This window comes from Camelina sativa, chromosome 4 (genome assembly GCF_000633955.1).
Source record: "Camelina sativa cultivar DH55 chromosome 4, Cs, whole genome shotgun sequence".
Classification (NCBI taxonomy): Eukaryota; Viridiplantae; Streptophyta; class Magnoliopsida; order Brassicales; family Brassicaceae; genus Camelina; species Camelina sativa.
In genome coordinates, this window is record NC_025688.1 from 20,964,624 (window position 1) to 20,992,570 (window position 27,947).

Genomic DNA, 27,947 nt, shown 5'->3' on the forward strand with positions numbered 1-27,947 from the left:
GATACTGTTTTCTTTATATAATACATTTTTTTGAGCTTAAATCAGAATTTTGTTTTCAAATTACTAATGGTGTTAGTGGTATAATCTAAAACACCACAGGATTGCATTGCAAAATAATGATAAATCTCGATTTTAGTATTTTATCCTAAATTGTATTGTTAAAAGAAGATAAGTGAATATCTAACAAATGGGGCAACCATGAACTACGACGCATCTCTATCACGATTTTTCTTTAAACAGATTCAATGGCTGTAGTTTTTGTTGGATGTTTGTTTTTAGTTAATGATAAAATCACTTTAAAATAGTTTTGAATTTTCAATCAACAAAAGAATCAAATTATCAAAAAAATTGGATATTTGTTAGATTTTTTCTTTCTTTTTAAAATAACACACCATTTACTTAAACCAAAGACTATAATGTTTTATACATAACATACATATAATGCACTCGAGAAATATGAATGCTTTATACATATCTTCAAATGGATCGAAGTATAACAACGACAATAATGATAGTAAAAGTCATCAAGTTGTGTAGGCAACTATTAATGTCTATATATGTATCCAAAATACCATTTAATAAGGGGTCCAATAGAATGATAATTATTCATACTACAAGCCAACACCCGCGTAGCAAGTTAGACATGGATACTACAGTACAACGTTGTACTATTTGTTAAAAGTTTATGACATTATATAAATATCAAATATGTATACTACAACCAAATGATGTTTACTAGAATTCCTCAACTTTTTCTAAGTTTTGTATTTGTGTAAATGATGTAACCAAAAATCAGACCATAACATTACCTCAAGAGCTCAAATTTTATACTACCATTTAGACCCAACATAAGATGCTTAAGGGTTTTCTGACATATTTAAAGGAATAGATTGACTATATACTCTAAAACAGCTGTTATAGTTTATGAACAAAATATTCAAATCGCAGAGTCGGTAAAAAAAAGGTGCGTTTGAAGTCGTAGAAGTTGCATAAGTGCGGTGGTAATAAACAAATTGCTGAATCATGAATTTGATAGTAATGAGTGAATAAAATAATCATTCGAAAGTTAAATGGTTTAGTAATGTTATACAGTGCTCAACTTTTGTGTTTTATTTAGCTAGAACGGTGCATGAATCAAAATAATGTACAGTTGATTGTGATGTGTAAAAGAGAATTATTGCAAAGAGGAGTGAGTGGGTATCGTATGCTTACTATGCTGGTACCAATAATTGTACAACCCTTGAAACAATTTTTTTTTTTCACCAAAATAGTTTTGTGAGATCAAAAGGGGAAATAAAACAAAGGAAATAATGGGGAAGCTTCATATTTCATATCTACAATGAGAAAGTTCCTATTGGAAAAAGAAGTGAAAATTATCCGGGATAACCTACTTTTTATAAGAAATAGCTACGATAACCCACCTAATTTTTTTATTCCCTAGATAACTCACTTTTTATGTCAAGATTATTATAATTCCAAACCTACCCTTATAAAATATTTCTTACTAATGTAAAAACATTATTGATTTGTTTCATTCCACATATATACATATATACGAATTGTTTAATAATTAGACTAATGGGCCTTTAAAATTTAATATAGCCTAATTGGGCTTTTAAATGTGGAAAACATAATTTAAAAAATAACCTGGAGAGTAGATGACACCAACAAAAAAAAGAAAAACGAAACAAAAAAAAAACATCTGCGCCGTCGTTTGTGTCACCGGCTTCTCAACTCACCGACAACTGAAATTTCCTGTTCAATTATCATTCTTTGGCCGATTGTTCTCCATTGGTAAGGTAAACAGTGGTTGTGTTACAAAGATTATACGATTAAGCTTTATGATTGTACTTTTATCTACAACTACCTCCAATTTTTAATTCCCTTCGACAAACTTTGATTAATTATTTACTGTATAAGTAACACTTTTTGTGGGATTGTTGAATTTGATGGAATAATTAGTTATAACATAAGACTTTTGATCAAACTATTCTTTTTTTTTTCTTTCGACTGTGGTCGTGCCAATTTTTTTTGTTTGTTTGTTAAGTTGTGTTTCTCTTTCTGTAATTTTTTATCTTGGCTAAATTGTTTGAATTTGGTTTAGTTTGCTTAACATTAAAAAGAAATCGATCAACAGCAGATTCGTATTATACATTTCAAGACACTTATTTCACTTTATATGATTTGTTTTTAAAAAGTTTTGATAATTCATTTGTTTTATGAATGTTTTACCGGATGGATGTTCAAACAAACATCGATTTAGGATTTCCAATGCGTTTGTTTTCACTTGGTTGTGAGCCAAAGCCCAAGAAAAGTATCAATTATCACAGCAAAGTTGATTTTCTCGAAGATGTTGAAATTGCTGTCAGAGAAGAAGTCTGGAACAACATCCGTGAATCTCCTCTTGGGGTAATTGTACGGTTTATTGATAACAAATTCACATGGTCTTCCAAGGTTATGGAATATCTTCTCCTGAAACAACTTGTTTGTAAGAAGAAATACAAAATTTGGTGAAAAACCAGCTAGATTCTCTCTATCGGAGTTCGCAGAGATCACCACTTTGAACTGTGCAACTTTTCCAGATGATTGTGAGGGGTTTGAAGAGACAAAGCTGCATAAAGATTTGTGGAAAAAGATGAAAATCAAAGGGAAGATGAATCCTTGCAAAAATGATTTGAGAAAGGTGTGTAAAGATGTTGCGACATGGTCTTCAGATGAAGACAAGACTAGGTTTGCATATTTGTCTATAGTATCTGTCATCTTGGGATACGATGATAAAAAACGGCTTAGTTCTCAAACAGCTCGCATGGTTTTTGATAAACCAAAGTTTGAAAACTATCCTTGGGGCAGAATGGTTTTCAAGCAGCTGATTGAGTCTATGAAACGTCTAGATTATACGGCACAGTCGTACACAATACACAGGTTTATACAAGCCCTTCAAATATGGGCTTACACTGTTGTTCCCGCTCTCGGAGCGAAGATTGGTCGTCCATCAAACGTTAATGGCCCTCCTATTCTGAAGTTCAAAGGTTCAAAGGGCAAAAACAATATTGATATCCATACCACCGTAGTACCACTTTTTTCCTCTTTTACACAATATCCATCAAGAGTTTCACTTTTTTCCTCATCTACACAATATCCATCAAGAGTACCACTTTTTTCATCATCTCCACCACCCTCATCAATGGTGTCACTAGTTTCATCAATGCCATTAGTTTCCTGTAAAATAAGATTATTAGATTAGTAAAGTGAATCAAAGGATCATGGAGTATAAAAAAAACTACTACCGAACAAGTCTGCTAAAAATGCAAAGACTAACCCGAATAAACTCTGTAGACTAACTATAAGTCTAACAAACAAACATATTTTTAGAGTCTGTTAAAAATGCGAAGACTTTACTGAATAAACTTCGTAGACTAAGTATAAGTCTAAAAAACATATTTTTGAAGTCTGCTAAAGTTGCGAAGACTTTACCAAAGTTTATAAAATTTCGCAGACTAACTATAAGTCTAACAAACATATTTTCGAAGTTTACCAAAAATGCGTAGACTGTATGCAAAGTCTATGACTCTCCGTATACTAACTATAAGTCTGACAAATATATTTTTGAAGTCTTCCAAAAATGCGAAGACATTAATGAAGTCTGTGAAACTCCACAGATTAACTATAAGTCTAACAAATATATTTTTATAGTCTTCCAAAAATGCGAAGACTTTACTGAAGTCTATGAAACTCCGCAGACTAACTATAAGTCTGACAGATATATTTTTGAAGTCTGCCAAAAATGTGAAGACTTTAGTAAAGTCTATAAAACTCTGCAGACTAACTATAAGTCTAATAAAAATATTATTTAACTCCACCAAAAATGCATAGACTTTATGCAAAGTTTATGAATCTCTGCATACTAACAACAAGTCTAACAAATTTAGTTTTCAAGTCTACCAAAAATGCAAAAACTTTACCGCAATCTATCAAAACCCGCAGACTAACTATAAGTGTAACAAACATATTTTCAAAGTCTACCAAAAATGCGAAGACGTTTACGTAAATCTGCTGACTTGTAGTAAATTTGATGATAAATCCTAGTCCACTAAAACAACACAGACTTTACACCAGTTTGTTTTCAGGAAGTCTGTCAAAACATACAGACTAATTAAACTTTCAGATTCCACATCAATAAGAGTTCTAGAAGAATTACCTCCATCTCTATGATTGTTGAATACTGGAGATTAAGGGTGCAATTTTGTTTGTTCTTCACCATTTGTTGTGTTCAAACAACCTACAAACCAAAAGTTTATTAAAAAAAACTAGTACAATATTCAACGGAAAACAAACAAAACGATAACTTACAGTTTCCACTTCAATGATTTCCAAATTTTCAGATTTAACCAATGCTTTTGATATACTTAATATTGCAGAAGATGAACAATGGACATTGTTGGTAGATTGAAGATGAGAGGTAACTTAAGCGATTAATCTTTTAAAAAAATATTTCATTTTTCATTTAATTCCCTTATTAAATTATTTCCTTTATTAATTCAAAATTTAAATTTTCGTTTTCCTAATATTTCCATTTTTAAATTTTGTTTTCAAATAATATTCTGAACATTTAATGTTTAATTTTATGTGAGATTTTTATAATATTTCAGTAATTAAGAAGGAAAATGAATAATATTTTGAGGGATAATATGGTAAAAATGTGCTCTACAAATATTGTAAAATTTTGATAGGTTACTTTGGTTGTTTCTAATAAATTCTAGGATATCATAGCAAATCTCCCGAAAAAGAATCAAAATATTTTGTTTTTTGGGGAAGAGAGAAACATAATTTACAATGAAAATTCAAAAGCTTGCTTCCACAATGATCACTCTTTGTCTCTCTCTTCCCCCTTGAGGACAGTCACAATCTCCCTTTAGATTTGATCTCTCTCTCAAATCGTAACATAAATCTTGACATTTATTACCTGTGGTTCTCACTGTTTTGTTTTTCTTCTTTTTTTTTTTGCAGTTTAAAAAATCTTTTAATAGTAACCATGTTTTTGCTATGGAAAACATGCATGACCCTGATTAAATTTCTAATTACTTCAGATTTCTTCAAATATTACTGAAGTTCGTTTTTCATTTTTTTTTTCCAAAGAATGATGATATTATTGTAGTTTAGCTAGGGAAAGTTAAAGATACTCCCAAAAAATTTATGTAAATCTTCAAAGGTACACACACTAAACACTTGTACGGAAACGAAACAGAAAAAAAAAAATAATACAATGGGGGATCTGATTTGGTTTTGCTTTGTTTGTTTTAAACCCTTTATATGAGTAGTCTTTTGACCTCTTTTGCAGTCCGTGAAGATGTGTTCATAATCATAAAAACGTTTATAGATGGGGGAGTCATGGGACCATGTCACGGTCTAGTCAAAGAACAATGTATTTAATTTTACATTAATATGTTGTAGACGATCATATGATATAGTTTGCTGTTTGTGATATGATCATATGATTTAGTCACATGTATACTTTTTGCATAATGTTGACTGAGTTTCCCAACTAGAATCCATGAGAATATGAGATATACCATTTGAGTAATGAAGAAGCAGGACAAGTTGGAGAAAGAGGGTTTTTACATCACATTGCTTAAAAACGTCACGTTGTTCAAGAGTGTGTAGCTAAAATGGTACGAAGCGTAATGATGATTCAAAACGGCACGTTTTTCAAGTGTGTATATGTCGAATGGTATAGAGAAGTGTCGTAATTACTCAAAACGGCACGTATTTGAAGAGTGTGTTGTGTCTATAGAATGTCGTGAAGTGTGAAAAACGATGTCTTGCTTTCCTCTGAAAGAGATTTGGATTATACGGCATTCTCGTTACGGAGTCGGAGAGATCTAAAGCTGGAGATGGCAGGAGAAGCAACGATGTACTTTAAACATAGCACAAAAAAGATTCGATTTTTTTTCCCGTTTCCACTGGGTTTTACTGGTTATGTCTGAGAATGGGTCGGAGCCTTTCCGAAGTCGTCTCTCTTAAAAGGTAAGAAAGAGACCACCACATTTGAGTTTTCATTTCAGTCTGTGATTACTTACTATGTAAAGATTGAAACTTTACTTATTTTGTTCAAAGTGTATACTAGTATGAGCTATAAAAAATTTCTTGTCGATTGTGCTGTTTTTGTTTTGTCTCTTTGAAGACAATGGAAGCAAAAGGAGAGATCATTAGCACTATTAGAGCACGTGGATCAATGTGGTATAATTCAAGTTTTCATAAAGTAAAATTATTTGATTCTTCTCGTAAATTCGCATAAGCAGAGGAGAGTAACATTGGACTTAGTGATGCCTCACTTGGATATATCATGTAGGAGAAGCTTTTCTGTTCATATGATCTGGACTTTGTCTCTCTGTAGGTGCTGATTTCGATCATTCATTGCAACAAATTATTTGTGTTTGCCTTGTTTTTCTGTGCTGCATGTTACGATTTTTCTGGATGGAATATTTGTTGATCGATAATTAAGTTTATGTTAAGAGTCGTAACTTTTAGATTAAATTGTGTCGTTTAGTTATAAAACCATAAGACACATCTATTCACTTCTTGTGTCTGTTTGCTACGTATATAAACCTATTGTATCATGGATGTAAAACCACAGTTCGAGATCAATAAAAAGTTCTTTCTTACACTGAGTTTCTTATCACAATCGATACAAGATTGTGATATATTCATACTCTGTTTTATCTCTTGCTTTCTTACTCTGTTGGAATCAAAACTCTAACAATATTTATGTTTTGCAATGTATGAACTTAGGGTAATTTTTGTTGAGCAAACTGGTTTAGTGGATTTGTAGAGTCAATTCCACTTTATCTGATGAGTCTCGAATCTGTTAAAAACCAGATTTATCTACTGAATGAATTGATTTTTACCGTATGTAGGAAACCTTACATGTAATCCAATCACTCTGAAAACAAAATTGAAACAATGTACACACTGTTTTGCATCGCAGGTTAAGCCTTGAAGCATGGGGGAAAAACTAAGAAAGCTTGGAAGAATGCTTCTGTTTTCTTGTCATCAACGTTTTTTGCTGAGGAACAATACATCAGATAGTGAACCAGATGAGTTAATTGGGGAACGAAGTGGTGAAACTATGCGGGAATTTATTATTGAAGTTATTGGAGAACGGATTTGTGAAGCCATCAGGTAATGCAGTGGAGAACCTATAGGAGTATGAATTGGTGACGTGAGAGGCGACCGTAGAGGTGATTTTTGCGTTTGGTATAACGCAAGACGCAAACCCACGATTTCAGAAGGCTCTGTTCTGCTGTAGATGTGAGCATATGGTTCAGAGGTTAGTCTTGACTTCTCATTCTCTTTCTGAAAATGCTCTAGATGGGCTCTTGATATCTCCTCTTCACCTTCACTATCTAGTTCTGCCATTTTACTTGGAGATTTATAGTCCTCTGAAGACACCCTTGAACTAAATGCTGGTATATCTTCGTCAGCATCACATTTTTTAAAGGTGTTCCATGCATTTTCTTGCTTATCTTGAGACATCAATACCCTTCTCTCTTGTTCAAGTGTGCCGTCAAGACTCAGCCTGAATATATCATCTGCGTCTGGTTCATGCTTTGTCCCTACCTCACATTCGTGGCGACGAAATGTCAAAGTTCTCCCTGGTGTCCATTCAAATGTCTCATCTACTTTCATTGATTCATTTTCACACTCTTCCAACTCCAGTGATATTGTATCTTTTGCCATTTCGCCTACTTGTAGCGGTTCGGTTCTGCCATCAATCACCAGCTGAGGCTCCTCCACATTGAACAACTGTCTTTCTTTTGAAAGTTCATGGTCATTGAAGGAACTCCTTGAACTATTATGTGATCTGTCATCAGCATCGTCGTCAAATTCCAGTATTGCCCCTAGCTCAGACTCATGGAGCCGAAATGTTGGAGCTCTTTCTGAAGTCCATTCGAGTGTTTCTTCCACTTTTATTGATTCATTTTCACATTTTTCCAAGTGCAGCGATGGTCCATCTTTCACCATAACACCATCTTTTAGCGCTTCGGTTTTGTTCTCATCCACTAGCCAGGGCTCCTCCTCTTGAGACACAGAAACAACAGATCCATCTCTCACCATCTTGTTTGGCCCAAGCGTTTCATTTGTCTCATATTTAAGCTCCTGTAAATCAGACCTGACTACGTCAAAAACGGTGTTACTCATTTTGCTTGAGCTCTCATACTCATACTGGGAATGCTCTGTTATAGCATCTTGAGAATCATGAAGCACGACTCTCTCTTCTGATCCTCCATTTTCATTGAAGGAACTTTGTGAATTGGATTCTGATCTTCCATCAGGATCCTTGTCTGGTTCAAGTATTGTCCCTAGCTCATAATCATGCGTGCAAAATGGTATGCTGTAATTCTCATAGTTGCTTTCATATTCCTCCAAATGCAGCCCCGCTCTATCTTCCACTGTCTCTTCCCACGTTCTTTCACCTGCAAAACCGCTTCCTTCTAGATAAACTGTTTCTAGTGTTCCATAGGAAGTTTCTAAATTCTCGTTTGGAGACTCCATTTGATGAGATACTAGTCCCTCTTCACCTGCCCCACTCGCCTTCTCGAGAGAAACAATAGATCCATCTTCGCCCACCTTGTTCAGCTCAAGAGTTTCGTTTATCTTTTCTCTAGACTCCTCTAACTCACACCTGACTCTGTCACTGATAGTCATTTCCAACTCTTGTCTTTCTTTTAAATTCTCATACCTATGCTTGGACTGCTCCTCATGGATCCTGGATATTGTGACTATAGCTTCACATAATTGGGCAGGATGTCCTATAAACCTCTGATTCTCGTTCACCAAAGATTTCAGGGGAGACTGTGGTGTAGTTGACATTGGATCTGAATATATGTTCGAGATGTCCTCAATATCTTTCTTGAGTGATGTATCCTCAAATGTTTCACTATAGCGTAAGCTGCTGTCATTGATTGAATCTCCAATATACTGTGATGTCCCCAAATGCATCCACGGTTTGTCTCCCATGTTCTCTTCCCATGTATGTTCGTCTCCACATTCTTCATTTTCTTGAGTCTCCTCCCATTCAATCTCGTGAGTGTCCCTGGTATCCTCGGACAGTACGCATGTTTCATAGACGTATTCTTTCTTGTATAGAAGTTCCTTACAATGAGATATCGATCTCTCTGCATCTCTCTCAGCTTGTTCTCTTGTTTCACTCATCCTTTCGTTCTTGTATTCTGGAACCTCCAGGGACTCACCTGATCCTTCTCCAACTACCTCTTCTGGCTTAATATGTTCATTGTTCTCATATTCAGACTCTTCTAAATTGCAACTGACTCTTTCAATAATGTTATTATCCATCTCGGTTGACTTTTCTGAATGAGCTTCCTGAGATTGCTCTACATGATTCCTTGAAGTCTCTGCAATAGTATCACTTGATGCAGGTTGTTGCTTTCGTAATCTGTGGTTCGCCAAAGGTTTCAGATGAGGCTGCAATGCCTCCAATTTTGAATCTAAAAAAATGCTAGATATGTTCTTTATGTCTTCTTTAATGCCCTTATCCTCCAGTGTGTCCTGACTTCGGTTCAATATAACAGCATCGGTGCTTTTGCAGATTATATCTCCATAATCGTCGTCTAAACACGGCAGATAACTTCCATCTGGATAAATCTCTTCATGACCTTCTGAAGCTGAATCCTGGTGATTAGTAACAGTCTCATCAGCAAAACCCATGCCAGAATCCAGAAAGCTAGGTGAATCCTGGACAGTATCTGTTTTCCCTCGAAGAGAGAACTTAAGTATACCGGAACAACTGCCACATCTCACTTGATATCTCTTATGTTTCCCTTGGGGAGAAACCTGAGGAAGCTGTAGAAGTTCCAAGCAATAGGAACAAGTAGCAAAAGGCGCACCACCAGCTGAAGGAAGAATATGGTGCTTCACCACAGGATTCCTTTCTCTGACATACCGTTTCTTGTCCCTGCGAGAGCTCTTCTTACTACTAGTGTCACTCTTAGAAATCCCTACGGAATGCTTAGAGTATGTGGAGCGATTTGGGGCTGCAGCTGCTTGATAACTACTCTCAGAGTACACAGGACGAATCGGGGTTGTAGAGTTACTGGATTCATATAGATTATGATACTGAAGATCGTGATGCTGAGACTGAGAAGACCGGGGATAGTACTTTCCAGTAGATGTCTCACCCGGAAAACGGGTAGGTGAAGCAACAGAAGATTCTTGAAACGAGCCTTCTCTTCCATATTGCTTGAATTGGTTTGGTTGATGATGATTATAAGACTGCTCTGATGCAGAAACATGAGACCCGTGAAAGGGGCTACTGTAGCCATATTCATATGCAGAAGAAGGGGAAGGACTTCCTGGATAGAAAGGAACCCGAGGTGGGTCTTCGTATCTTCCCTCATGTTGTTTCCATTGCGAGGTACTGCTGCGTGAGTTATACGGAGAGCTTCTTGCTGAAGCAAACGCATCAGAATCACCCGTCACACTGAACTCATCAGCCCTTCTCATCCATTCTCTGTGGATATCAGATGTCTCATGCTTGTTAACAGTTTCTGAATGATATCCCCTTTCAACAGAAGGTGATGCCCTTGAATTGTACTCCCGTTGAACACTCCTCACTGGAGTTCTACTACCACCTTCTGCAGATTCTACCTCGGTACTTAAACTATGGTTTTGAGAAGAAAGAAGAGCCTTGGGAATAGTGTTTGTGTTATCATTGCCTTCCAGTTCCAAACGTTTTGCTGCATTCAAAGAAAGAACACAAGAAAAGGAAAACACTTATATGCATGAGGTTGGTTACCTGTAAATGAGAGTAGAGAGACTTAAAGAAGGCGATCGTACCATGAAGAATCGAGTCGCATCCACCACATTTGTAGGAAGTCGCATCTAAAGGTTCTTGGAGAAGTTTGTGGCACTCGGGACATCTCACGATTCTAGACTGAGAAGATAATCCGGGAACGGGTTTACTCCTCATGCCTCGGACTCGGAACATATGCTTCAAGTCTTTACCACTTGCCAACTACAAAGAAAAAAACAGAAAACAAGCACATCAGCTCAAATCAAGAACCCAAAAACCTGCAATAGGAAGAAGCAAAGATCGAAGAGACAGAGGAAGATGATAAAGAGAGAGAAGTAGTCACACCTTAGAACGGATAATGGAGAGGAGTCTTGGTGAAGGTGATGAATCTGAGGATGGTTCAAGAGTTTTCTTGGTAGAAGATTGGGATCTGCTCTGTTTCTTCTTCTTCATCATGGTTTGGTGATTGACTTATCGTTGATGAATGATCTTTTTTTCTTTCTGGGTTTTAAACTTGTTGGTGATCTTTCAAGCAAGCAAGTAGCAGGGTAGGAGGTATATAATATGATAATATGAATCAGATCAGGCACATGAAGTCATGAAGTACAATAACGAATATATAAATATATATGCTTTATAAAAATCAAAATGAGTAATGGTCAAGGTAATGATGCTTTAACAGACTTGTATATAGTAGTTTATTTATTAAAAATATGCTTCTTCTCGTTTTTGTTGTTCGGAAAATTAAGATCTGAGAGTTGTTGCATTGATTATTATCACTACTGGATTTGGAAGTTGAGGTCCAGTTCTTTAATTAGGTCTTAACGATTTGGATTTGAAGAGTCAACTTTGGAGATCGCCAAGAAACACACCTTTATTATTTTCTTCTAGATCGAATTTACTTATTTTAAAAATGTTTCTTTGTTTTTAATAACTTTTTATATCAAGAAAGAACGAATCAAAACGTCATGAATCGTAATATTTAAAATAAGAAAGAAATCAACGTGCATCTTAGTAATTTGCCAACATAAAGCAAATGGTTATTGTTGACAAAACCATGTTTTGGGTTTGAAAATTACGTAATTTATTGGTGAATATTTTTCTATGGAAAGTTCTTTCTTTCTATACCGTGTGTTTGACGTCTTTTTCTTCTTTAGATTTTTAGATAGAATAACACAGTGAAATTAGAAATAAAAATTATAAAACAAATATGCACAAGAAGCCATTCGTTTAGTGACCTTTTTGATAAAGATGTATCTGCACAAAAGAGCTCTAAAGAAGAAATAGAGCCATAGCTGCTAATAAACCTTCATCATATCACCAAACTCTTCTTCATCTCCATGTTGTGTTTTGTCAGCCAGATACAATATTTTTTCTGAGACAAAGTGTTAATAAAAGGATTAGGCTTACAAAATCAGATCTTTAAGGATAAGATAATCCCAAACAAAGTAACAAAAAGAACTCATCATGATACTTACTTTATCCGCAAGCAACTTGTGGTTTTTGACAGACAATGGAAATACCTAACTCTGTTCTGTTGTGTGTGTGTGTTAGAGTTTATGGATTTTTGAGAAAGAGATCAGCAGCTGCTGCTGTCTTCTTCTGAAGCTCTGAGGTTTCTGCACCAACAAGTTTATCCATTTGTCTTCCATCTTTAAGGAACACTACCGTTGGTGTAGCTTCCACATTCCATTCATTACTAAACTCCTGTGTGTTTGTTTTTTCACCAACTCAATCTCAAATCCTAAAACAGATGATCGTTCTTCTCAAAACACACAAGTTTTTTAGTTTACTTACAGCGAGTTCTTCGACATCAACCGTTACAAATATCATTGAAGGGTATCTAGAAGCAAGCTCCCTGAATACTGGTTCTATCTTCTTACAAGGTACACACCATGGAGCGCTGAAATTTACCACGAGCTGTTTTTGATTGAATGATTTAGCCTAGTTACTCAGAAGACTAGATATAAAAAGTGGAAAATTTTAGTTTAGGAAAGAAAGCTTACAATCTTGCCATTACTGTTAGCTTCTGTGATCTTTTCTTCCCATTTCTCGATTCTGCTTACCGGATGGACCTTACCTTTGGACCCGTGTTGGCTTCGGGTTTGAGTCTTGTTTTTGTTGTTGTTGTTGCTGCAGCAGCAGCATATACATGACCATAACTGTAAACACATATATGGACACATATTCTTCATTTTATCTCTGAAGCTATGGCTATTAATGAATCGTTAAACTGTTACAAGATTGGAACATTCAAGGATTTTGTAATTTGTGGGAAAAAAGCTTTATCAGAAATATTACCTTTCTACAACAAGGTGTTCTTGCACAACGATTTCCCATCAACTCTTTACACAATCAAATCCAAATTTGCTTCTCATTGGCTCAGCATTCACTCCCTGAATCAAATTTTCATCAGGCCAAAACGAAAATCAAAACCCTTATGTTTCAATAATGAAAAAGAGAGGTTCAAATGACACATCTCATATACGAGGTTAATTTGTGACCTTGATCAAATCTATGTATGGAAAAAAAACACAAGGGATTTGAGAGAGTTTATTATTAACCTTTAAATCCTTTCAAATTAGGTGTTTTGGTGTTCTTGTATTGAGAACAGTTTTAACCCTAAAGACAAGAGATTCAAAGATCACAATTTTCTGTAGAGAATTCAGAAGGAAAAACAAGAAGAATTCATCAGATAAGGGAGGGAGTCACAAGAAGATTCGATAGAAGCAATGAGAAAGGTATATTTGGTTCTTCGTTGGAAAACTATATCTTCTTGATGATGCAGGTGGTTTTGATGAACCATAATAACAGCTTGCTAATTTTGTAAAATGGTGAAATTGGTCAAAGACCACATAGATATGATAGTCTCATACAGCCTTGACTCTTTAAACCGGTACTTAACGGAATGACAAAAACATTATCCTTCTTCTAGCCAAAACCGGTTTACATAGGACAAAATGCAGCTTTTCTTCTGAAAATTACGAACCCTGAAACAGTAAAAAACTCGGCAATTTATTCTGCAAAAGTTTGAAAGTTAAGGTTTTACACAGATTTGTGGTGATGTTCTATACCCACTGAAGATGTTAAGTTTGTGTGAATGTCTGATAGAACAACTAAGACCTCGGTTTTTCGAGCTTCTCAAGTTCTTCACGCTTCTTTCTTTCCGCTTCTTCAAGTTCAATTTCTTCTCGCTCCTTTCTTTCTGCTTCTTCAAGTTCCATTTCTTCACGCTCCTTTCTTTCCGCTTCTTCAAGTTCCATTTCTTCACGCTGCTTTCTTTCGGCTTCTTGAAGTTCTCTTTCAGCGTCTTCTTCCTCTTCAATTCTGTCAAGATTATCAAACTCTTTGGTAGCTGCCATTGCTTTCACCACAGGATCTCTTAGCTCAGAGATCAAACCACCACCGACTCTGTACTCTTCTTCATCACCAATAAGGAATAAGCGTTGATCAGGACCAGATGCCATTGGAATATCCACTGCCAGTAGCTTCATATCATACTGAGAAAAAACAGACATCAACATCAGAAATACACCAAAACTCGCAGAGAGGTTGAGATACCGATATCATTAACAGTTAGAACAGAAACCGAGTCAAAGAAGCAAATGAAGAATAGATAACCAACCAAAAGCAAATAATAAGATACAGCCCTAGGTTTTGTTATAGAGAACCCCAAACCTCACCAAAATATTCAAGACCATAAACATCATTAGTTAAAGTGGCATTGTTAATGGACTCTTTACCAAAAGCACCTAACATGTTTACATGGCTAATTTTAAGGTAACCTGGGAAAACTTTCTGGAACAGATTACAAACAATAATAGTGATAACAATGTGATCAATCTAAGAAGAATGTTCTTTACGTAGAGGGAAGGTAGAGAAAGCAAAAACCTGGCCTTTCTTCTTCTTGACTTCGACACTAACGAGGCCCTTTCTCTCAGAACCTTGAACCGGGAATAGGAGAAAGCAACGCTTGTTCCTAATAGATGGCTTGAATTTCTTGAATGTTATGCCACCACCTGACATCACATAAGCACGCAAATCTGATCCAGCTAGAGGAGCACCCATAACTTCAAGAACATCAGCCGCTGTATTGAGCTTCCTCATGGTGATCCTATAGACTTTATCGGGATTTATCGTGAACCTTGCGCGAAGGTATAAACCCTAGTACAATAAGAAGTTATAACTATTAAGATCAGAGAAGGAAAATGTGGTGATAACAAACCAAAGTTAACAACAGTATTTACAATTCTTGATAGAAAGTTGAAGGCTATAAAGATGAACAAAACAATACAGTTTACAAAGGAAGATTCACACTTTAACTATGTCATAGCTCTGAGTTCAGAGACCCAACCAATGAATCAGTCCTAAGTTGTCTCTCAAAGTTCGAGTTAATGCAAAAGTTATCAGAGAAAAGCACAGAGAAAGCCTAAAACTTACAGCAAATGCAACAATGGCAGAGGAGAGAGCAAGGAAGCCGTACTTGGCCATTCCCTCAGAGAGACCCACGAACGTGCTAGCAATTCCAAACATGATCCTCCACAAGAAAATACAAACAAACACAGCTCCTGCTCCAAACACCAAAAGGTTATTCTTCTTCCAAAAAGCATCAACGTGCAACCCTAAAGCCATTCTGTATCTAGCAAACGTCGAACTAACAGCTTGGATTGGCTTGTCAACAACCTTCCTAGCGAAATTCCCATTGATTTTTCTAAATCCAGAGCTCGAAAACAATCTAAAAGCCGATGCAAAGTTCATATTCACACGGGGCTTAACCAAGGCTACGCCACAATTCTGCAAACTCGGTACGAGCTTAGGACTTGATAGAATCTGTGACAATCCCACATTTTTCGAAGTGGGTTTCGACAAAAAGCTGTGGAAACAAGTCTTAGGCTGAAGCTGAGAGACCCCATTCGAAGGAAGAATCTGGGAAAAGCCAAAGTTTTTCGATATGGGTCTCGACGAAAAGCTGTGGAAACCGGAGTTAGGCTGAAGCTGAGAAACCCCATTTGAAGGAAGAGCCGGAGAAGACAAAGCGGAGAGCTTTGATCGGCCCGTTGCTGTGACCACGTTAACTCGACTGTAATGCGATTGAACAAGTCTGTGAACTGCTTTGAAATCGGAGGGTTTCACCATCTCTTTTTCTAGGGTTTTAGATCGAATCGTAGATAAGGGTTTCACCAAAAACTGTATAATCTCCCTCCTTTAGATCGAGAGAAAATGCAGAAAAACACGAGCGAGATAGAGTTCGATTTATGGATCAACGAGTCAGAGCATCGGAGTCAAAACCCGTCACCGGAGCTGATACTACGATGATGACCGAATTGAAGAAATATAGGCCTGGTTGGGCCTGGTCCAGGTTAAGCCCATTAAGCTAATACGAATTTTAATTTAACTATACAGTATATATAGTACATATATACTTTACTTGTATTAGAAATAAAGTTTAATTGTATATGACGATAGTTGACTGATCCCATTAACAACGAATTTAAAAAGAAAATAAAAAAATCTGAATTTTTCTACCAAGATTAAAAAAAAATCAAACAAGTTATAGTATACAGAGGCCGAGACGAACCTAGCGAAGTCATTGATTTTGAGGAGAAAGGTAGAAGATTATAGAATCATGATCGAGATTTGTTCTTTCATTGAAGCAGCATTATCGTTTTTTCAAAAGATCGTTGTTTGATTCTTCGCGCTCCGGTGAGGATTTTGTTCATCTTCATTGTGTTTTGTTTGTTCGAATCAAACACAAAGTTGTTTTGATCTGAATCTGAAATTGTGGTTGCTATGTGTGTTGTGTATTGTTTCTTACGCGATTGTTGGATTGATTGTATACGAAATTGGAATTGTGGATCCTTCCTTTGTTAGGATTTAGGAGTATGAACTTGCCTCGGTGGTTTTGTTGATCGTAATGTCTGATGAACACTGAACAGATAGGGTTTTAGGTAGGTGAGGTTTGATCACTTGTGGAATTTTGATTTCTTACATGGTTTCCTTTTGGGGATTTTTTGTAAGTATGGAAGTGATTTTTGGATACATTTGACTGTGACGATTGTGGTGGTAATGACTTGTTATATCGTCACTAGTCTGTCATATCTGAGAGAAGAGAGAGCAGCTTGTTCATCTGTTGGCACTTTTGCGTTGGATTAGCTTAAGGAATTGTATTACTCTTTGTTGGAATCAGATTCTGAAGCGTTTCAGTGTTGTATTGTCTCTGCTTTGAGGTTGGGTTTGATTGGCATGACACAATATCGTGAAGTTTAGTTGTTCAGCTCCATTGTTTGGACTTTCTGGAAAGTGTGTGTTGATGAAGTTAGATCAATCTTAAAATTCTTCTTTCTTGGTTATTGATTTCAGCTTGCTACAACTGCAACGCTTCACATATTATAAGGGAAAATGGACTCTCATACGAACCTCCAACCAGGTGGTTATGACTCCCGGAATACCTTCATTTCAAACTCTCGTGGGCCTCCAGAACCAGAGTTTGGAGAAAGTGACGAAGCAGAGTTGGTTTCTGTTTCTTGGAATCAGGATTACAGCTGTTTTGCTGCTGGCACGAGCCATGGTTTTCGTATATATAATTGCCAACCTTTCAAGGAAACTTTCAGGCGAGAGCTCAAGGATGGAGGTTTTAAAATTGTAGAGATGCTTTTCCGGAGTAATATCTTGGCCCTTGTTGGTGGTGGACCTAACTCTCAGTACCCTTCTAATAAAGTCTTGATTTGGGATGATCATCAGAGCCGCTGCATCAGTGAATTTTCTTTTCGTTCGGAAATTCGTGCAGTGAAGTTAAGAAGAGATCGAATTGTTGTTGTTCTTGAGCACAAGATATACGTCTACAATTTTCTGGATCTAAGACTTCTTCATCAGATTGAAAATCTGGCTAACCCAAGGGGACTATGTTGCCTCTCTCATCATATGAATACATCTGTGCTCGCCTGTCCAGGTATTCGTCGAGGACAGGTCCGAGTTGAACATTTTGGGCTTAACATGGTTCAAATCATTAATGCTCATGATTCTAATATCGCGTGCATGACCATGACATTGGATGGCTTGCTCCTTGCAACTGCCAGTACAAAGGGAACTCTGATTCGAATTTTCAACACAATGGACGGAACTCGTTTGCAAGAGGTCTGGTAACTATGAACTAGCTTTCATTTTTCTTAACACCATCATTTTACCATATGCTATCTAAGTCACGTTTGATACGGGTTCTGTCTAGGTAAATGGTTGAGCAAACACATCTCTCATGATTTAATTACTCTGTTAACAACAGTAACGGAATCGTATGCAGAGCATATGCTAGTTTTATATGCTCAGTACTGATTAATTAGTCTGGTTAGTGAAATCCAATGCTGCTTTGTTTACAGGTCCGAAGAGGCGTGGACAGAGCAGATATCTACAGCATTGCTCTATCACCAAACGTGCAGTGGCTTGCAGTATCAAGCGACAAGGGGACTGTTCACATCTTCTCTCTTAGAGTGAGGGTCATTCGGGAGGACGCCAACTCCACTGAACATGAGACTTCTTCAAATTCCCTGCAGTCTCTTGTTTCTCCAGCCAGTGGTGCCAACCCCGGTTCGTCATTGTCCTTTCTGAGAGGTAAGGTAGAAAATTAGGAGAAACATCTGAAATAACTGTTACCGTGAAGTATGTTTGATATGCCTTGAGAGAATACATAAGTGAAACTTCTAAGAAATAGCTTTCTTGGTTCATGAAAAAGTCAGTGAACTTTATAGAAGCTTGTGGCTTATAGAAACCTTGGGAAATTTCATGTGTCACAAAAGTTATATTATTTTTTCCATTTCATAGCTTTCCTCTAAATTAGCAAATCAAGGAGTAAGTTTTATATTTATTATTGTGCGGTTGGATTAGCTCATGCTTCTGTTTGGTACCTAATATTTTCAGACATTGTTGCAGGCGTTCTACCAAAATATTTCAGCTCGGAATGGTCATTCTCTCAGTTCCATGTACCAGAAGTCACTCAATACTTTGCAGCATTTGGCGCTCAGAACACAATTGCGATAATCGGCATGGACGGAAGGTAACAAAGCAAAGCCTTTCTAAATCTCTCTGAACATATTCACATCATCATCCACAAGTAGTCATATACAGTTAGAATATCAAAAGCATAAAATAACCAAGAACCACACATCTGATTCATTGGCCTTACAGTTTCTACAGGTGCAATTTCGATCCAGTGAATGGAGGAGAGATGACTCAGCTTGAACATTCCCGTTTTCTGAACTCGTAGAGCACGAGATAGTCAGAACACGTGGCTTGGTTTGATTTTTTATGTACATAAGCATTGGCTCGGTATAAAGAATTGGTGGCAACTGCATACGGTTTGATACTTCCAAGCTTTACTTGATTTAAGGAATTGTATTCTTGATTGGAACATTGTATATACAAAGGATTTATACCTACACAAATTTCTGGAAAATTAAACTGCGATTCAAACTAAAATTACTAAATTTCACGCCAGAATGTGGTCCGATAAATTACATTAAGACAGGGGATTATAGACCGAACATAAAATGTAAGATGGTGCAGCTTACATGGCCGTTACAATAACCTTATTACTAGAGTAAAGAACCAGTTTTCTCCTACGGCCACAGAGAGTCTATAGTTTTGAAGAGAGGCCAGTCTTGTGGTCGAGAGCAATCATCACTTTTCCAATTGCCTTCCTGTCTTTGAGGTCACCAAATGCAAGATTGGCCTGTAATCCAAACAGTAAGTTTAGTTACATGTTTTGAGTTCTTTATGTCATGAAGATGATGAATTGGTATTTTTACCTGGGAGAGGCTATAGGTATGAGAGATGTGAATAGTGATCAATCCTCGGGCAAGCCATGAAAGTAACTCTTTGATGGAATCTTCAAGGACACTAGGTTGGTGGATCCTGTAGCTGCCCCAGTAAAGACCATGAACCGTCCAGTTCTGCACCAATTCGTTACTACAACTTATGAAGATTTGATTCTCTCAAGTGACAAAGTTTCCTTCTTCTCTAGTAAAAGACAAATCATTTACCTTAACAAGGGCTATATTAGCAGGAATGACGGGTATTTCACCGCTGGCGAAACCAATCACAAGAATCTGAGCTCCCCAGTTCAGAACTTTCATGGACTCTTTGGTTAGTTTCCCTCCAACAGGATCATATAGAACATCAACTCCTCTAAGCTTTCTTGTCTTGATAAACTCTTTAACACTTGAGATAACATTTTCAGTGCCTAGATCAACAACATGATCCACTCCCATTGATTTCAACAGCTGAATCTTGTCAGTTCCTCTGTTCAAAAAGCAAGAGACTCAAAAAAGCCAGAACCAAGAATCGAAGTCCATTGAACCCAAAAAATGGAAACCAGCATATATATATATATATACCTAGCAACTGCAATAACAATGGCTCCACAAACCTTGCCGATTTGAACAGCTGCAAGGCCAACACCACCAGCAGCACCTAGAACCAGTAAGACCTGCATCAAAATCAACGGAATCTCTCAAGTCTCAACCTTTACTAACTCTATGAACAAGTGCTACATGTGAGAGATGAGATTTAATTACTTGGCCAGATGTTAAACGAGCTCTATGAACAAGAGCGACATGAGAAGTCCCAAACGCAACAGGAAGAGCAGCTGCATCAACCATGTCGCATCTTTCGGGTACAAGGAACATGCTTGATTGATCAGCGACGATGAACTGAGCGAAGGAACCAAGATCGGCGAAGGAACAAACACGATCTCCGACGCGGAATTTGGTGACGGCGGGACCAATCGCGTCGACGATTCCGGAATAATCGGAGCCAGGGATAAACGGTAAAGCAGGTTTCTCCTGGTATTTTCCAAGAATCTGAAGGTAATTGGCGTAATTCAAGCTCGTAGCGGTAACTCTGACTCTCACGGCTGTATCTGATTTCAAAGGCGGGATCGGATGAGTCTTGCTCACCTCCACCGGCGATTCTGGACTACCTGGCTTCGTCGCCGTCGGATCTCCCAATTTCCGGCAAACCAATGCCTCCATTTTTTTTTTGCTACCTCTATCTCTCTCTTCTTCCTTCTGCTGAAAGAGTGAAGAACTTGAAATGAACATTACATTATCTGTTCAATAAGTATATATGACATGAGGGACTTTAAAACGGAGTCGTTTCACTTGGCCGTATTAAACCGAACCGGACTGTTGCCACACTGACAAAAGTCAACCAAGTCCGTTGGGACCAATTGGATCTGTCGTTGACACAATCTTAGCGGCCAGGAGTTTCGACTCTCGTATCTTGTGGCTATTCCCGTTACGATTTCGCCGTCCCTTAAACCTAATCCTTCACCATGGGTTCCGGAAGAAGGTCGAAGCTTGGATCGTGAGTCAGCTTTCAGCTTTTGGCTCTCACCTTAGTTTCCTTACCCTTAAATGTTGTAGCTTTCAATTTTTTTGAGACTTTGGGTTTTTACACTTATACAGGTCGAAGAAGAAGGAGACGCAAAAGAAGAAGAAGAGTAAGAATGAGAAAGAAAAGGACCAAACTTTCTTAGAGCTTCCTTCTGATCTCTTACAACTGGTAATTTCTCGTCTCCCTTTAAAAGACAACATCGTTGCTTCTGTTGTCTGCAAAACATGGCACAAAGCTTGTGTTTCTCTTCGAGTTGTAGATACATCTCCTTGGCTCGTCTACTTCTCCAAAACAGACGAATCCTTTGAACTTTATGACCCATCAATGCAGAAAACATACAATCTTCAGTTTCCTGACTTATCCTATTTTCGTGTTTGTTACTCCAAAGATGGTTGGTTACTCATGTACAATGCTAATACTTATCAACTCCTTTTCTTCAATCCGTTTACTCGAGATCGCATACCCGTGCCTCCGCTTTGGAATGCATATGATCAAATAACGGCTTTCTCTTGTGCTCCTACTTCGACTAGTTGTGTCTTGTTCACAGTCAGTTATGTTTCTAGGAATTCCATCACCGTCAAGACATGTTGCGTTAATGCTAAAGAGTGGAACACATATGAGTTCGAGAATCGGTTACCGCGAAACTTCAACACTTTCGAGCAGATTGTCTTCTCCAATGGTGTCTTCTACTGCCTCACTAATACTGGATGCTTATCGACCTTCGACCCATCGTTGAACTCTTGGAATATTCTTCCCGGGCGACCTCCCAAACGACCTGGGAGCAACGGATGCTTCATGACAGAACACCAAGGAGATATCTTTCTCATTTACATGTACAGACACATGAACCCAACAGTGCTTAAACTTGACATTACAAGCTCTACATGGACTGAGAGGAAAACACTGGGAGGCTTGACAATCTACGCAAGCGGCTTGTCTTCTGAATCGAGAGCCGAGCAGCAGAAGCCGAGTGGAATCAGAAACTGTTTGTGTCTCTCTGTGTTCCATGGATTCAAGAGGACTTGCATATGGTATAAGGTTGATGTAGAGAGTAAGATTTGTTTGAAATGGAAAAAACAAAATCCATATGAGAATATCTGGATTGTGCCACCTCAAAATCTACTTGAGCTCCCTTTTGTTTGATCAACTTCTCTAACACAGTTATAGAATTACTTTTTCATACTTTGTTCAATGTACAATATGGCATGCTGATAATAGAAAAGGGGAAAAGTCTCAGAATCTGGAAACACAGATACAAACCACTCTTGGTTTTGATCTCACACTCATAACTCATAAGCTGATTAACAATGTTCAGTCCTAAGTGAAACAAAAACTAAAACAATGAAACAAACCAAACAAATAGAAATGCTAAACCATATCAAACTGATGATCAAGCAAAAGAGGATTAAAAATATGAAATCTGCTGCCTATAATAAAACTCTATGCAGCAACATTGTATGATCAGTAGAGAACCCAAGCTTGCACCTTCCTTCTTTGAACCAGTGCGAAAAAAAAAAACAAAAAAGTAGCCGCACACAAACACACAGAACAAGAAAATCCGGCGTCAGGGGAAAAAATAAATCAGGTGGTTCATTAGTGACATTGTTGTCTGCTTCACTCAATCATCTGGGCCAAGCAGTGAAACCTGCAGATTTAAGCAAGCCTGTCATTTCAGTTTTAAATGGTAGAAAGTGGAAAATCACTGTGTTTTTCAGAGTCTGAGAAGAGCATTTTAACAGATAGATTGGACATTAGACTAGTTTTTGCTTACATTGCAATCAAAAGCGTATTTTCGAGCAAGGACTATTGCTGCATTACGTTCTTGTTCTGATTCAAAGGTAAGCATGAAAGTTAGACTCTTTCTTGGTTGCCAGAACAACGCCTTGGTAGGATTCTTTATATTGCCTCTAACTCCACAGAGCTGAATAATTTTGTATACCAAAAAGCCATATAAACTTGTAAGAATCATTCATTTGAAGATCAAAGAAACGTTTCTGTGAAATGGAATGAAGAAATAGTCTCAAGATACCTGCATGGATGTCGAATATATTTCTCTAGCCTTTGAGATCCATCCTCGAGACAGCTTTATCCTTGTCTTTCCAATGGTAAAGATATGAGACCGGGATGCATAGTCTTGTCCATTCATCTGTGATATAACCACCTGAAGCAGATTTTGAAATGTTCAGCATAACACACAACATAATTATTAACATTCATTCTGAAATTCTTGAAGAAAATGTTGTAACATACACTGAATTCACTGTTAGATTTTCGCATGAGAGACTCTACGCGTGATTGCAAGGCAGAATCTGCAGTTCAGTAAGCCAGACATTAGCTTTGTTGTCCACTTAATATCTTTGTATCTGTCTATACTCTATAGTTACTGTAATACCAACCAGGATCAACTGGATCATCGGTTGTAACTGTGAATTTTTGTCCATTTGAAAGAATGTCTGCCTGTAAGATCCTCCCAACATCAAATGGTTCTGGAGCATACATCGATTGGATGGCACCTAAGAGCAAGATATGAACTGCTCAAGCTAGACTTCATTAACTAAAAACCGAATGGATGAAGCAAAGAGATAGGACCAAATACCAGATATAGCTTCCCTTCGACTAGTTTCACATGCTGCACGATACCACTGGATGGAACAGTTGGAAAGATCAGGAGCATTTTCTGAAGCATTAACACGGATTCTTAAGCAAGAGCCAAGACTTTGTTTGCCTTCAAGAACAAAAGGACAGGACTTGGATTCCTCAGCTCTTTTGATTATTGCTATCTTGAAATGTTTGACAATTGATGATAAAGGCAAGAACAAAGAAGTGAGCAAAGACCAACTCTAGCACCTATATGTTGAAAACTGAATGCGCACAAAAACATACCTCTTTATGAAGCTTAACAGAGTTCATATACTTCTCTTGGATTCGATTCCTTAAACCATAAAGCTCGTGTTGCATGCCCATCACCTGGATTACAACATAGTCTTTTATAACACATAGAGTTCATAACTTTTAATGTGGCCTTACTAGAAATTGATGAAGCACCTTTGTTGGGTGATGCATCCGTTTGATTTGCCTAGCTTCTTGAACCTCCTCAACCAATTTCTCTACATCCTATAAACTGAAAACATGAGTTGACTAGAAAACTTTACTGTAAATTATATGTACCTGGAATAGATAACAATACTAACCGGCCCCTGAGCTCTAGAAGCTTCAGAAATCCGTTCTTGTTCTTCAAATGCCTCTCCAAGTTTCAGGACAACGGCTCTTGCAGTTTCGATCTCAGCACAAGCGAATGACTTTTCTTGATTTACTAGTTTCTTTGCATCTTCTGAAGTCTGTCATCATGAGAGTAACATTAATCAGCTTAAGTCGACACATTATTGTATCAATATCAATCTATAATCTAGTAACAAGACCTGCTTGAGGAAGTTTCCTAATTTCTTCACTTCAAACTTTTCTTGAATCAATTCACCTTCATTTTGAGTTAACTTCACAGCTAGAGCTTCAACCTACTCTCAAGACATCACAAATTTGACCCAAGTCACATAAAAAACATTAGATCCAGAATGAACAAGGAACTTTATGTTTTGTCTAAAGTGAAAATGTGAAATGTATAACCATGGATATAGCTGTCTCCACATCTTCCTTGTTTTGCCCATCTGTGCGTCCTCTCATGTATTCTAAAGCATCCCTTAGCTTCTTCAACATAACATGTCCTTCCAAAGAAGCCACCTCTCTTAATTTAGCCTAAAAGAATGTTACAAGAAACAGATTTAAACAAAAAGAGAAATGTTGTATGAAAACAGAACAGAGAGAGCAGCTATGTAGAAACTAAACCTCATCAGCCAAACTAACAGCTGCAGCCAAGTTCTTGTCGAATTTACTAGCGAGGTCGCGGACCGAGAGCCGTTTGTGCTGATCAGACAAAAGCTCGCTCTCTTTCTCGACGGTCTCTTTCACTGATGGACCTTTATCATCTTCCTTAGGTTCGTCTACGATCTGGTTATCAGGTCCTAATTTGTACGTTGGAAAATGATCAGAAGCAAAGCTCACATCTACTGATACTGGAACAGCTGATTTAGACAATATCCCTTCTTCGATTTCAGGACAAACTTTAGTCATTTTTTCCGGGACCTTTATCTGTTTCAACAATACAAAAGACAAAAAACCAAATCAAGAATCATTACATGATTCAAAGAACACGAGATTACTGAATACTAGAGAAAATGCAATCAAGATCAACCCCATAAGTGAAACAAGGACAAAATGTTTCTAAGTTGTTTTATTGATCTGAATTGGAAGAAATTTAGCTTTATCTAAGGACCAAGACATAACAAGAAATGCATTACACTAAATTGAGAATGTCTAAACTTCTGTAACCAAACATCGACGTCATGAAACAGGAAACGACAAAAACTCAGGAGAAAAGCAAGTAGAATCAATCAAACTCAAAACACACAACACAAACTTACGGATATGCACTCAAGACCAAGAAACAGAGAGAAGAATCTCAAGAGTGGAAGAACAAAGAAGAAGAAGAAGAAGAAGAATAAAGACAGACAACAGCTGGATCTTTAGTCTCTCTCTCTAGTCTTCGTCGTCGTTTGGCATCTTTTTTTTCTTTTTTAGCTTTTACAAAAGCGTCAAAGACGACAGGATAAATGAGCAATGCAGAGAGAAGCAAAAAAGAAAGAAAGAAAAAAATAAAGAGACACTTTTGTTTCTCTCTCTCTCCTCAGAATTGCTTCTTCTTCTTCTTCTTTCTCTCACTCTCTCTTTCTCTTTCACACCATCATCATCGTTAGGGAAACCCGAAGAGTGCAAAAAAAAAGAAGAAACGATTATTTTGTTGACAGTAAGTGTGTCTGGGGTCTTTTTGGTTTGTTGGATTGGGCAAAAGCAACGACGCGCTGTTACATTGCGTTTACACCACGGTCCCTTTAGCTAATTTGGTGTGGATCTAATTAGTAATTATGAAGATGACCCTATCCCTTTAACCACCATTGTAATTATTATCTAGCCCACCTGGTTTATTTCTTTTGCACCTTAAGCAAATAATCTAATAGTACTAAGATACTATAAACTTACAAATCCAATATATAAAGAGTTAGAAAAAAAGAATACATCATTACTGGTTTTGACTAAAGAGCCATATTTAGTGACTTTTTTTTTTGTTTTTTGTTTAATATTAGTTTTGAGGTGGTATTAGAAAATAAAACATGCATTAGCGAGACATATAAACCAAATAATCATTGATATATCAATTTCCTAACAAAAACAACGGATATATATATATATATATATGTCAAATCCTTCTACATCATGTAATGGTAACTAAAATTAGGTGATCTCGATTACTTAACTATTGTATAAAAACAAATATGCAAAAGCATATCGAAAGTTACCAACATGATAAAATAAAAATGGGAAAGGGGAAAAGGAAGTTAACAACCATTATTGGGGAGAGGTGAGATACTGTAACATTTGGCGTGTAGTCATGAGTACTACATTTGGTGGAATCTATGTTTTTAGTTGAAAGGTCAAAACTCAAATAGTTTTCCCTTAAATGTAGCTAGCTATCTTACGCGTTAACATCACGAGTTATATTTATAATTACTAGTTTAATGCATGGAAAGTTAAATTCGTCTCTAATTACGAGTATTAATAAAGTGAGCTTTTATTTCATTGAATCGTGTGTGACACATATTTTTATCAACTGGTATAAACTCAGTGGCATGGCAATCGCTTTTACACGAGTAATTTTGTAAAAAAATATAAACCATCTCTTTTGTTAGCAAGATTGACTAAACAAATAGTTAGGTTGATAATTATTAACTTCGTGGCCCATGCATGGTTGTTTAATTCGATAACCCATCACGCCTATTATCATGTTTGGACAAATAAACAGAACAATTGGACAAAATATCATTAAGACCAGTAGTAGTAGAGTGGGGCTATCTATAATCAATTAAAAACACTTTAATATTAAGGAATTTCCTCGATTAAATTCCTAAAGGATAATATTCTATTTTCAATAAAGTGTCAAAAAAAGGCTAAGCAGAAGAGCATGTGATATATTTCAGGGCACGTTAACATGGAATAGATGGATGGTTCAAACATCATAATCGCACTTTTACTTTCTGTTTGTGGTATAACAAGAGACAGTACGATATATAATGAAAGATGCAATTGACTTTAATTAGATATCAATCAATATACTATTGTTTTATCTTAGTTTTGTAAGCTGTAAAGTATTTCTTGCTTAGTTAATTCCTAGATAATATCCCTTTTTGTGCCTTAATGATGTGTTTGTGTCATCTATGACTATAATTAACTCTGAGCATTAAGCATATGCATGGGGTCCAAGTAGAATCCAATGATACCAAGTCCAAACCAAACCTACTCGCCATCACTTTTTTTTTTTTCACTTCTTGTCTTCTTTTTATTTTTTGCTCTTTTGTTGGCTTTTACTTATTGTCTAAAACGACCACTTAAGTTTTATTTTCTTTTTTCTCTAACCTCTACATATCGTTAAAAGTTAATAGGATCTGACGATTATTTATTTTGATAAAGCGAGAACTGCATTTGTGTTAAAAGTTGTTGAGATCAATTGGGTCAGTTAGTTTGTTGCGTAGAAAATTAAATAATTTGATCTAAAAGAACGTATGAAGAGGATGATATGAGCATTTCTCTGCCACACCTTCAACTGAGTCTTAGCTTGATACTCAATGAGCTCACCTTGATAAAG

At 36.9% G+C, this 27,947-nt stretch overlaps 7 protein-coding genes across 9 annotated transcripts; 2 read left to right on the top strand and 5 right to left on the bottom strand.

Moving 5' to 3' along the window:
- LOC104781542 lies at nucleotides 7,051-11,603 on the bottom strand. Its single transcript, XM_010506246.2, has 3 exons — nucleotides 11,156-11,603; nucleotides 10,855-11,032; nucleotides 7,051-10,754 (listed from the first exon to the last, which is right to left on the bottom strand). The coding sequence occupies exons 1-3, from the start codon at nucleotides 11,264-11,266 to the stop codon at nucleotides 7,051-7,053; spliced, it is 3,993 nt and encodes a 1,330-aa protein (XP_010504548.1). The 5' UTR covers nucleotides 11,267-11,603.
- Nucleotides 12,368-13,202, bottom strand: LOC104784114 (putative thioredoxin H10). Its single transcript, XM_019244185.1, has 4 exons — nucleotides 13,112-13,202; nucleotides 12,817-12,972; nucleotides 12,608-12,730; nucleotides 12,368-12,517 (listed from the first exon to the last, which is right to left on the bottom strand). Exons 1-4 carry the CDS (start codon nucleotides 13,148-13,150, stop codon nucleotides 12,368-12,370), a joined length of 468 nt encoding a protein of 155 aa, XP_019099730.1. The 5' UTR covers nucleotides 13,151-13,202.
- On the bottom strand, nucleotides 13,643-16,105 carry LOC104781543. Its single transcript, XM_010506247.1, has 3 exons — nucleotides 15,251-16,105; nucleotides 14,702-14,974; nucleotides 13,643-14,310 (listed from the first exon to the last, which is right to left on the bottom strand). Exons 1-3 carry the CDS (start codon nucleotides 15,944-15,946, stop codon nucleotides 13,927-13,929), a joined length of 1,353 nt encoding a protein of 450 aa, XP_010504549.1. The 5' UTR covers nucleotides 15,947-16,105; the 3' UTR covers nucleotides 13,643-13,926.
- LOC104781544 (autophagy-related protein 18d-like) lies at nucleotides 16,322-19,128 on the top strand. Of its 2 annotated transcripts, XM_010506249.2 has the most exons (5): nucleotides 16,322-16,513; nucleotides 17,171-17,944; nucleotides 18,184-18,415; nucleotides 18,734-18,857; nucleotides 18,989-19,128. In XM_010506249.2, the coding sequence occupies exons 2-5, from the start codon at nucleotides 17,210-17,212 to the stop codon at nucleotides 19,065-19,067; spliced, it is 1,170 nt and encodes a 389-aa protein (XP_010504551.1). In that variant the 5' UTR covers nucleotides 16,322-16,513; nucleotides 17,171-17,209; the 3' UTR covers nucleotides 19,068-19,128. The 2 variants fall into 2 exon arrangements, with proteins under 2 accessions (XP_010504551.1, XP_010504550.1); XM_010506248.2 differs by having other exon boundaries at nucleotides 16,322-17,944.
- LOC104781545 (quinone oxidoreductase-like protein 2 homolog) lies at nucleotides 19,268-20,897 on the bottom strand. Its single transcript, XM_010506250.2, has 5 exons — nucleotides 20,377-20,897; nucleotides 20,197-20,288; nucleotides 19,843-20,101; nucleotides 19,609-19,752; nucleotides 19,268-19,532 (listed from the first exon to the last, which is right to left on the bottom strand). The coding sequence occupies exons 1-5, from the start codon at nucleotides 20,830-20,832 to the stop codon at nucleotides 19,437-19,439; spliced, it is 1,047 nt and encodes a 348-aa protein (XP_010504552.1). The 5' UTR covers nucleotides 20,833-20,897; the 3' UTR covers nucleotides 19,268-19,436.
- Nucleotides 20,982-22,736, top strand: LOC104781548 (F-box protein At3g56470-like). Its single transcript, XM_010506254.1, has 2 exons — nucleotides 20,982-21,166; nucleotides 21,268-22,736. Exons 1-2 carry the CDS (start codon nucleotides 21,135-21,137, stop codon nucleotides 22,337-22,339), a joined length of 1,104 nt encoding a protein of 367 aa, XP_010504556.1. The 5' UTR covers nucleotides 20,982-21,134; the 3' UTR covers nucleotides 22,340-22,736.
- Nucleotides 22,438-26,086, bottom strand: LOC104781546 (stomatal closure-related actin-binding protein 3). 2 transcript variants are annotated; one of them, XM_010506251.2, is made up of 13 exons: nucleotides 25,672-26,086; nucleotides 25,037-25,339; nucleotides 24,818-24,946; nucleotides 24,616-24,708; nucleotides 24,388-24,534; nucleotides 24,242-24,310; nucleotides 24,080-24,163; nucleotides 23,793-23,976; nucleotides 23,593-23,709; nucleotides 23,447-23,505; nucleotides 23,226-23,357; nucleotides 22,968-23,117; nucleotides 22,438-22,841 (listed from the first exon to the last, which is right to left on the bottom strand). In XM_010506251.2, the coding sequence occupies exons 2-13, from the start codon at nucleotides 25,319-25,321 to the stop codon at nucleotides 22,815-22,817; spliced, it is 1,476 nt and encodes a 491-aa protein (XP_010504553.1). In that variant the 5' UTR covers nucleotides 25,322-25,339; nucleotides 25,672-26,086; the 3' UTR covers nucleotides 22,438-22,814. The 2 variants fall into 2 exon arrangements, with proteins under 2 accessions (XP_010504553.1, XP_010504554.1); XM_010506252.1 differs by lacking the exon at nucleotides 25,672-26,086 and adding an exon at nucleotides 25,549-25,649.